Here is an 11177-nt window from a genome sequence, read left to right on the forward strand (position 1 = left end):
GTCAAAAAATGCGGTCCACTTTTGCGCTCATGCTTAGATAGATATTAGCTGGTTTCAACTGTGGTCATTTGTAAACACATTCGGAGTCATTTAGCTGGTAGAAATTGTGGAAAAAGTCTGCTGGGTACCGGGGGGGGGGGGTTAAATAGATCAACTTCGCACAAACTATATTTTTTTCAGATTAAAACAATGTTCGGCCAGTTGCACTTTCGGCACTTTTAACAAAATTCGCTGTATGGTCACTTCCTAAATTGAGTCTTAGTACCGTTTCAAAGCAAAAATCAATTTATACAAAAAACCGGAAAAAAGGAGCTCTGGAGGAAAAGCTGTATATTACATAGAGCAACATTAAAGGCTAAATAGTGTTTTATTACGTCATCAGCAGATATTGTTCGCGAGTAGAGCAGAGTAGCTGCATGGGTGCTAGGAATATTGACCGACAGAGGGTATAGTCGACAAGCACAAAACGATAAATTTGCCAATCGATTAATTCTTTTTGGTCGGCAAATCTGATTGGTCAAAATATCACTAGTTCATACACCATTACATTTGATGTGGGATCGGGTTGTCAGCTTAAAAGCTCATTTGTTGGTTGTCGGCTAAACCCACTGTCGTCCAATTCAGCGATAACCAGCTGCATGGTAAGCATGTGTGCGTGTATGACCCAGAAGGGCAAGACGAATAAAGGGGATTAGAACAAAAGGTGCATTTAATCAGCTACAAAATTGTGTTACGCATCGTCCCTTTAACTTCCTTTGCAAAGCGTGAAAACATCCTCAAAATACCATCAACTAAATTGCGAGGTCACGTTTTATCATCAAAATTCATCCATCCGTATCAGAAACTTGAAAAGCTGCACTGAACTGCAAATAAATCATAGAAAACTACAGCAGAACTATGAAAATTGGACAAATTTTAAAGGCTTTCAAGCTGTAATTAAAAGCATTTTTGCAAAGGTTCTGCAATTATTTTTTTAAATTATGTTTGGAAAAACTGTTTGCTACAACTTCATTTAAATTTAAAAACTGCCTCCAATTAGCTAATCTCTATGAAGTGAAAAATAACAATTAGAGCGTCGTAAACTGAATTAGAAAACTGGCGAACAGTTGTTTTTGAGAAAAGAAAACCACAAAAAATTGTACATTAGCACGCAGAATTATACATAATTTTACACGAGCAGATTCTCCAGCGTCCGTAACTCTGATCCGATTTCCGTATACTTGTAAGCGTAAATTTCTCATTTCTATAAAAAAAAAAACTGCACTGATTTCCGAAAAAGTACGCAAATTAAGCACGTTTTAGCGAAAAAAGTGGAAGTTTTGAATTCGGAATTCCATTGAGGAAATTTTTCATTGTTGTCCATTTCTGTTTGCATTTTAGACCAAGCAAGATAGGCAAATCTATTCCATTATGTATTTTTGTCTTTTTACCATGTTTATGTAATTTACAGAGTACGTCATTTTGATTGTAACATTTTTGGGTGAAATGTAAACCAAAAAATGAATTTTTCATAATTTTAATCTGCAGAGATTGAAAATAATCCAAGAAGAAAGCGAGCATGCAATAAATCAACCTAGAGTATTACAAATCACTAAAAAATTTGTTTGTTAATTTTGCCTGAAATTAGCCCATCTATCGGACATTGATTGGATGATAATATGCCAACTTCGAATTTGTTTCCCAAAGAAAAGAATTCAGGAAGAAAGTATTTCAAAAGAAAACAAAAAAGAAGACAATTATAGTGGCAGTGACATGAGAGTTCGAAGGAAATTGAAGCTTCTGGACTCCGACGGTGTTAACAATTGTTAAACTGTCTAAACAATTCATCTAACAACTCTTTATCGCAATGAAATGAAGTTCAATATTTGATTACTTAAACGTCGTTCCATTGAGATAGAAGCAGGTTCCAATTTGATATAAATGGCTGTCTGAGCATAATAAAAACATTCAATTTTTCTAACTGCGTCTGAATTCATGATAAAAATTTTTTAACTAAAATTTCCAGTAAAAGTGAGAGGTTTTTTGGTTCAAATGAAGCAAGTATTTTGTACTACATAACTTTTGTTACATAAATTTGTTTTCTGTCACTGCACCAATGCTAAAAGTTGCAGTAATTCGGGAAAAATAAAAAACGATGAATTTTAAAGAAAAAATAGAAAAATTCTTTTTCTAAAAGAGAGTGATTTTTTCGATAAAAAAGATGCTAAAATATAAGAGTAATTTGATTTGAAAAATCTTCCATTTTTGCGTTAGAACAATGTTTTAAGTTCAACACAATTCGATTAGATACTAATGGAGAGAAAATTTTACAATTTTCTGCAAAAATTGTAACTATTTGGAACTCTAATCACGACTATTTTCGAGATTTTTTTGCTTTAGAAGTTGGCAAAAATAACTAGATATTCTAAGTTCTAATAAGTTTTCTGACGCTGCTCAGCTGAAAGATAGTGTCAAGAGTATCGTCCTGTCCAAATATTAATCGATCATAAACTTTGAAAACGAAGTTGAAACCTGCTCCTATCCGTAATCAGTAAAACTGCCAAATAAGAAATACATATTCGCAGAAAAAGAGACCAAATTCGTAGTCTTTAACAGCTTCTTTAGCCATAACAACATAGCTTTCAACAAATGTATAGTTTTAACATGTCAATATCAACAAAAAAACCTCAGAACATTTTTTTCGTATTGCATCTTTTGGCTATTTAACTGATCCATAATCTCAAACAAAACAGTTCTTAAATGCATCTTTTGTTTTCGAATTGTACGTATGCTTAATCTTAGGATCAAATCTATTTCTGGATTGTAGTTAAATAAAGTGGCCCGTAAAGAAATCAAAAACATTGATTCCAATTACGAACAACGCTCACTATTTTAAACTACTATATAATAAACGAGGAAAACACTAAGGCGAAAATAGCCAAATTTTCTGCTTTACGTGACTCTTTTTTGCAATTTACTCCTCACACATTTCTTGCTCAACAAAAAATTAGAAGAAATTAAAAACGTTTTGTTCCCGTGTCATTATATGCGTGCGTTAGTTTGTTTTGGCGGTTGTGTATGTGTGCGTGTGTGTACGTGTGAATGTCTTTGTTTGTGTGGTTGACTTTTTGTGCATCTGTGTGATAAGTTGAGAAATAAAAAGTGTGCATGGTGTGCAATTGCGTGCGCTCGTATGTGTGAGCAATTACAAACCATGCCTATGTATCTTTCAACTAAATCTGCGATATTGCTCTTGAAAAAAACTTTTGATATTGATCTCCACTGAAAGTGAACACTTTCGAACCACAGATCAACTCGGGAAAGTATCAAGCGGATTTGCTTTTGCATGTACTTTGAACAGTAAAAAAAGCATAAAGTGAATGGCATATATTAGAACTTCAACAAAATTATAGAGGAAATATTTGTTCCTTTTGCTCTTTTTGTTCAAGAATTAGAAATCAGATAATTTCCGCTAAAGCCCAGCTGCTGGGAATTGTCTCTAATGCAAGTAAAAGGCAATTCTGAAATTAAATGGGAAAAATTTTCAAGTTTTCAATGTCAGTACAAAATTCTAAAGGAAAGGAATCAGGAATGCAACAAACTAAGGATCACGACAAAAATATCAGAAAACTAACTATGGCCCTATATTTGAAATGAGCAAATGAAACCTGATAATTCTTTGTTAAATTTTTGGCCCATGAGCTACATATAGGTAAACATTATTTGCTGCAGTTAGCTATTGTGTTGTTTTTAGCATACTTTGAATACAGTGAAGACCGAAGTAATACTAAAAATTTTGAAAAAAATCTTGGCCAATGTTTGCCTTCCTTTATAAGTATTTATACCAAAACTTATAATCAATAAAACTAGTATTTCTTGACGTAGTGTAAGTTAATTAATAAAATAACTGATTTTTTAAATCAGACAGAGTCAATAGGGAATGAAAAATTTACATATGTTTGTTAAAGACCAGTAATGCGAGTTCACTCGTTTACGCATAATGTTGAGACTGGCCCCCAGAATTAAATGAAAAATATAAAATTGAATAGATATCTATTTAGATGCGTATCTTCTCCTATATGATTGACCGTAGTTATTCTTCTGCTAGAACACGCTGTATAAAACTTGATGTTAAAAAGGTATGGTCTGCTTGTCACCAAAATAATTGATCTAACAGTTCAGTGACATTTTTGAATATGATTTTTTTCCGCCAATTAATTTTTTAACTTGTGCGTCTGAAGTTTAACCCTTGGTGTCTGCAGGTTTGATCCCGAAGTTTTGATCGAAAACAATAGAATTTTTTAAGGAAAACTAACCGATTCTTATCACAAAGAAAAGAAAATTAATTTATCACGAATGAATATTGATTAAAAGCAATTTTTTTTCTCCTTTGCGCCCCATGTCCAATTGCACACTTACACATATAATAGCAAAATGTTTGCATTTAATACAATTGTGCACAAACGGTGTTTACAGTTTATTGATGCAGTGAGCTTTTGAAATTAACACATTTACAGTACTTCAAATTTGCTTAGGTAAGCAGACAAATAAAGAAGTGTATTTTTACTAATTTTGCGCTTATCCTTCATAAGATTCGCTTTATAGCAGTAATATTTTTGACAGCCGGTAACAAAAATCCATCCATTCTTGTACCATTGCCGGCAATATATTATGACTAAAATATGGGATCTCTAAGTACAAAAAAGTAAATATTTTGGTGGGTGCAAACAGACTGTCCTTAAATTCGACCTTTCAGTACTTTTCAGGTTTATTTTCGAGCATATTTTGAACTAACATTTGTTTATGTGTTCGTGGGCTTGTGTGTGTGTGTGACTGTGTGAGCGCGCGCACGTGTGTGTGTGTGTGTGTGTTTATTTGTGTGTGTGTGAGTGTGTGTGTGTGTATGTGTGTGTTTTGCAAAAGTTTTGCTATATAGCCTCTATAGCGGGTTTTGCAAGACTCTTGTAAGATGGACAGTTTTTGCGAGCATCCCGGATGAGCCTGCAAGATATTCAGGACAAATGAATGGCCGTATTTTAAATGAAGAAAAAATTACGACAAAACAATGGCTTAGGTTGACTAACAGCTCTCAATGTGTAGACGGCACTTTTGAATGTCCATGGGGAAGTACTGTAGGTCCATCTTGCAATGGCATTTCACTGTCACCCTGAAGCAAACACACAATATGCTCAGCTTAGTCAGAATTTTTAAAAACTGAAGATGAATTGCTGTAAATCACTTTTGATCACAAATTTGATTTAAAATAATTTAACTTTTTTAAAAAATTTTGCATTTGCCGGTAAATTCCAATCCCATCTCAATCAAGGTGTGGGGAAGAAACAAATGACGAAATACGAACAAAACCCAAGTCGGTCAATAAATGATGCACAAGTTTAATTGCAAATTGAGGTATTAATTTCAACACTAGTCTGTTCAAAAAGTAAAATTTAATACGCGGTCAACTGTGACCGAAGACAGCTGAGAAAAGAACAACTTACAAGATCTTAACGGGAAAAAAGTTGATTCCGGACAAAAATGCTATACGTTGCATGAGAAATGATCTTTGCGGGTGGAGAAGAATAACCATAAAAAAGAGATTTAGCAAATCATCGAGCCAGAGGTTAAGAGCAGTGGTTCAAAGGTCAAAAAGAACTTTGAGGTGTCTTTCATATTGATATTCCAGGACCAATTTAGACAGTTTATCAGATTTCTGCTATTAATTTTACCCAAGAAACTTAATTGAGACTTGGAAGCCTTGGTCAGGAACTTCAGAAGAATTTAAAGGAATAAAAAATTACATGTTTTGTGTTCTCAATAAACGAAATTAGGGTCCACACATGAATCAAGTTAGGAATTGCTCAGTGTTGACACTTGGAATGGCATTAGATGCCGCAAAATTTCTCTTGTCCAAGATTTGAATTTTAGAGTAAACATTATATCTTTTGATAGAATGTTCTTACGGCAGAATAATTTTTCGCAATGTAAATTTTTTAATAACATTTGATCACCAATGGTTTAAATAACAGCTGTCAATTTTTTAAAAAAAAGATAGGTCATCATCTGCAACAATTTTGTCGAGGCAGACCCTCGATTGTGAGCAGTAGAAAATTGCTTTCTGTTGGGTTATGGACTTTCGCAAGCGGAATAAAAAGCGTTTTTAACTAAGTAAAAGAATTAATTTCTCAAAAATGAGAGAATAACAAAATGATATTTTACAGTAGAATTTAGAGATTTACAGGAGAGATCTGATTATTAGATCAAGATGGTGATTTGAATTTGGGGATGAAAAAGGACTCAAAAATCAGCTATATATATATACCCATTATCAGTGTGAAAAAGTCAAGATACAAAACTAATCCTAGCACCGTGATTTATAGTGGGGGTCACAAGGGTTACCCAATATGGTTTGCTTCTGCAAATCAGTCGCAAAGGGAACCATAAATGGAATGCATTTGCACTTTTCTAAGAATTCATTCACACTTCCGGAGATATCATCATCATTTAATACATGCTGGGAAGATTTTACATCACTTAATCTAACTCTAATATTAGTTATCTAGATTCACCAATTTGAACCGAATATTGATTCTCAGCACCATTTCTTGACGATTCATTTATATAATTTCTTTGATCGAAGTCATATTGCTTGTCTTTCTAATCTGGCAAGTCAAACTTTCTTTCTAATTCTCACTAAGTTTAAGACTATAGTTTGATCGATATTCTAACACCCCCACTCAGACTTGAGCTGATTGCGTAGAGTCTGCTCCCATCAAAACTGCTCTGAATGTTTCCACTTTCGAAACGGGTAAGGACTTTGTGAAGATGTCCACTGCCATTTTGTCTGTAGGGACGTAATGAATTGAAATAGTCCCATCCTCCGTCTTGTCCCAGATGAAGTGAAACTTTGTTTCGATGTGCTTGCTCCTTTTGTGCATGACTGGGTTTTGGCAAAGTCTGATACAACTTTGGTTATCTTCTCCAATTGCTATTGGACGTTTCTGTTGGATGCCAAAATCCTCTAGAAGTTGTTTCAGGTAGAGTGCTTCCTGAACTGCTGCTGCCATGCCCTGATATTCTGCTTCTGATGAAGAAAGAGCAACTGTGGCCTGCTTCTTGACACCCCAGCTGAGTGCTGCGCCACGTCCGTTGAGCTTGAAGTAATAGCCCGTTGTTGATTTTCTGTCGTTCACGTCTCCAGACCAGTCTGCATCACCTTCCCCCACTAAATCATAACTAGCCTCTTTTGTGTAAGTAAGTTTTAAACCTTTTGAACCTTGGAGATATCGCAGAAGTCGTTTTCCGTACATCCAGTGTTGATTGGTAGGTGCATTCATGTGTCTGGACAGAATGTTGACTGTGAACATGATGTCTGGCCTCGTCTGTTTGGCCAGATACAGAAGTGATCCAACCAAGCTTCTGTAGATCCTCTGGTCCACTTCTTCGTCTCCGTTCTGTGCTGTCTGAAGTTTCAAATTCAAATCAGCTGGAGTTCTTGAGGGTTTGCATTGATCCATTTGAAACCGCTCAAGCATTGTTTCTATGTAGCGTTCTTGGTCGACTGTGACTTTGCCCTCTTCTCGTCTGATTCTAAGACCCAGAAACCAGTGTAGTCTCCCTCTGTCTTCCATGTGAAAGGTTGCTTCTAGTGCCTTCTTGACATCAGAGACCACTGTCATACTTCTTGATGCTACTATGATGTCGTCAACCCAGACCAAGATGAAGGTGTGATCCTCTGCCTCTGATCTTGCAAACAAGCAGTGATCGTTCCTGCTTCTGGTGAACCCCTTTCTCAGTAGGAAGTTTGCCAGCTCTTTGTACCAGTTGTTAGCAGCCTGTCTCAAACAATAAATTGATTTTTTTTAGTCGACATACTAACTTCTCCCCATCTGATCCGCGTTTTACAAACTCCTGTGGCTGTTCCAGATACAGTTCTTCCTCGATTGGTGAGTGCAGGAAAGCAGTCTTGACATCAAATTGGTGCATCACATGGCCCTGCTTCGCTGATAGCTGAAGTAGAATCCTGAATGTCTCTGGCTTACAGGTAGGCGCAAAAGTCTCAAAGTAGTCCAGTCCTTCCATTTGTTTGAAGCCTTTTGCCACATAGCGCGCTTTGTATTTTTCCACTTGACCACTGGGTCCCAATTTCACTTTGTAGACCCATTTGCCCGGTATGACGTCCCTGTTTGTGGGTGGTCTCACTAGATTCCAAGTCTCGTTGTCTTGTAGTGCCTTGACCTCGTCCTTCATTGCCCGGTGCCACTGGTCCCAATCGTCACCTTGCTTGGCTTCGTAGACTGTTTTGGGTTCCACATAGTCGCCCTCAGTCACAGCAAGATGGGTCCTGACTTCTCCAAAAAATTGCGGAACATTCCTTGCTCGTGTCCCTCGTCTGGGCTCTGCTCTGTCCGCGTGTTCCAGTGCATCTTCATTGAAGCCAACTGTCTCTAACTGTGAGAAGTCTTCTGTGTCACTGTCTTCCAGGGACTCTGAGTCTCTGTGACTCCCTCTTGTTGCAGTAGATCCTTCATCTAGTGCTGTTTCTCCAACATCCGAGGCCTCTTGTCTCAGTGTTGTTTCTTGAGTATTCACGCTCCCTGCGTCATGCCACTCCTCCTTTATTGCAGTAGATGTGTCCTGTCGTTCTCTGTTGTCATCATCTTGATGACCATCATCTGGGTGCCAGATTCCCAGTTCCGACCCATCATCTAGTAGGTCAGCCGTTTCTTTGTTGTCAGGGATTGAGCCCACTTCAGACTCCTTGATGATCACATCTCGAACTGCCATCACCTTACGTGTGTTGGGTATGTACACCAGGTATCCGTTTTCTCCTTCAGTGTAACCCACAAACTTTCCTTCCAGTGCCTTGGGTTCAAGTTTGCTGACTTCTCCGTCCCTCTTCCTCATGAAGACTGTGCAACCAAAAATAGATAATTTACTAATTCAAAGCTTAGGTTTTATACCTCTCATCAGCTCTGCTGGGCATTGTTCTTCTCCTCGTCTCACAACCAAGTTTCTGATCTTTGCTGCGTGAAGAATTGCTGCTCCGCACATCATCATCTTGCCATCTCCAGCAGTGTCCTGTTGCACCTCTCAGCTAACCCATTGTGTTGTGGCGTCTCTGGTATGGTCTTTTCCTGTAGAATGCCTGCATCTAAGCAGTACGTCTTGAACTGCTCTGAGAGAAACTCCTTCGCATTGTCTTGCCTCAGCTTCTTGGGCGTCCCCACACTGAGAACAAATCTCTTCAGGCTGGCCAGTGCTTCACTCTTTGCCTTAAGCAAGTCCACAAACACAAACTTCGTGTACTGGTCTGCAAACAATATGCAGAACCGGAACCCTGACAGTGACTCTACTCTGAAAGGTCCCATCACGTCTGTGAACACCCTCTCCAGCTTCTCTTCTGCTTGGGTCACTGCCACTCTTGGTACTGGAGTCTTTGTGATCTTGGCCAATGCACACACATTGCATACATCATCGAGTTCCCCCACTGTCTCTGGTGCATTCCTGACCACATCCGCTTGATTCAAAGGACCCAATCGTCTGTGCCACTTCCTTGCACTGTCAAGTTTTACGCTGTTGGAACTCATCTTGAATTCTAGAACGCTGCAGGGTAAGTAAAACAAATTATTTTCTTGTGTTAGTTTTACCCGAGTTCCCTTCTGGAGTTTCATGCAGCTGTTTCCTCTCTCGAAAGTGAAGCTATGTCCCCACTCCGTGCATCTTGAGACTGATAGGAGGTTTGAAGAATAGTCCGGCACACACAGAACATTTTTGAGTTCGCATTGGAATTCCCCTTTGTTTGAGGGTATGCTGATCCTCACACAACCTCTGCCCACCACTCTGGAAGCCTCTCCGTTGGGATTTCTGACCACTGATTGAATGGGAACAAAGTCCAGGAACGCATCGATGTTCGTCACTATGTGATCTGTGCAACCACTGTCCACTAGCATACCTGCTGTCTTCCACTGGGTAAGAGCTGCCCAGCATTCCTCGTCTGGTGTAGCCAATGTTCGACCCATTGCCACTGACTCATGTTTGCCTCCATCTCTTTGTCTCTTGCTTGCCCTGTCTAGGTGACCCTTCTCACCACACTTTCTGCATTGTGCTGTCTCCTTCTTCCTGCAGTCCTTGGCAAAGTGTCCAGGGATCCCACACACAAAGCAGTTTCCTTTCTTGGGTCCCTTCTTGAAGTCACGCTTCACTGCCAGTGCCACTGAACCACTTTGTCCCTTGTGTCTGTGCACCGTGCTCTCATGAATGTTCTGCAGCCTTTTCCTCAACTCTGTCAAATTCGTTGCCGGGTTGAAGCTTTCCTGTATAACAAAACTTTCATACCTCATTGGCAGACCATTGAGGACCAAGGCGTTGAAGAGGGTCTCTGAGACTGCTTCCCCTGCTTCTTGTAGCCCTGTGAGCAACTCCTGTCCTCTGATGAAGAAGCTGTCCAAATCCTCAGAATCCTCGAGCTGCAGTCGAGCAAGCTGTGCCACTAAAATCACCACTGTCGGCGTCTCCACACTCTGAAATCTCTCTTGCAAAAGCTTCCAAGCCTTTGCACCATCTCCAATGCCGTCATCTCCCACACAGTCATGTCTCATCAGCATGAGGGTTGTTGCATCTAGAGTCAGTGCCAGATGACACCACACATTGTTCCGTTTCTCCTTGATAACTGCAACTTCCTTCTCATATGCATCCTTCAGCACCTTGTGGTTCTTCTTTTTATCATTGGTTGCCCCATTGGCCAGTGGCGCAGGCTCATTGGGTTGCTCCTCTGTCCCCAGTAGTGATTTGTAGATTCCCTTCGTCTGCATCATCGCCACAAATCTTGTGCTCCAGATTGGAAAGTCCTGTGCCTTTCCTGTGTAGGTCAGCAGCTTCACTGTCTGTTGATCCATTGAAGTTTGAGCAGGCAAAACAGTTGTGAAAAGAAAAGGCACTAAGCAGAAAAGGATTATGACTGTCAACAACAAATTAGTTTTGTTTTGGAAATTAATTTTATGACTTAGAAAATTGCTGGGCCCATAACCTGTTGGGTTATGGACTTTCGCAAGCGGAATAAAAAGCGTTTTTAACAAAGTAAAAGAATTAATTTCTCAAAAATGACAGAATAACAAAATGATATTTTACAGTAGAATTTAGAGATTTACAGGAGAGATCTGATTATTAGATCAAGATGGTGATTTGAATTTGGGGATGAA

At 38.7% G+C, this 11177-nt stretch overlaps 1 protein-coding gene across 1 annotated transcript in view; it reads right to left on the reverse strand.

The window, feature by feature from the left end:
• Nucleotides 1-11177, reverse strand: part of LOC142334617 (uncharacterized) — an 82517-nt gene that overhangs the window by 30159 nt on the left and 41181 nt on the right. The window contains exon 5 of the mRNA XM_075382797.1: nucleotides 5064-5146. Within this exon, the coding sequence (XP_075238912.1) occupies nucleotides 5064-5146 (83 nt within the window). The remainder of the gene's footprint in view (nucleotides 1-5063; nucleotides 5147-11177) is intronic.

Source organism: Convolutriloba macropyga, chromosome 2 (assembly GCF_964194025.1).
Source record: "Convolutriloba macropyga chromosome 2, txConMacr16.3, whole genome shotgun sequence".
NCBI lineage: Eukaryota > Metazoa > Xenacoelomorpha > Acoela > Convolutidae > Convolutriloba > Convolutriloba macropyga.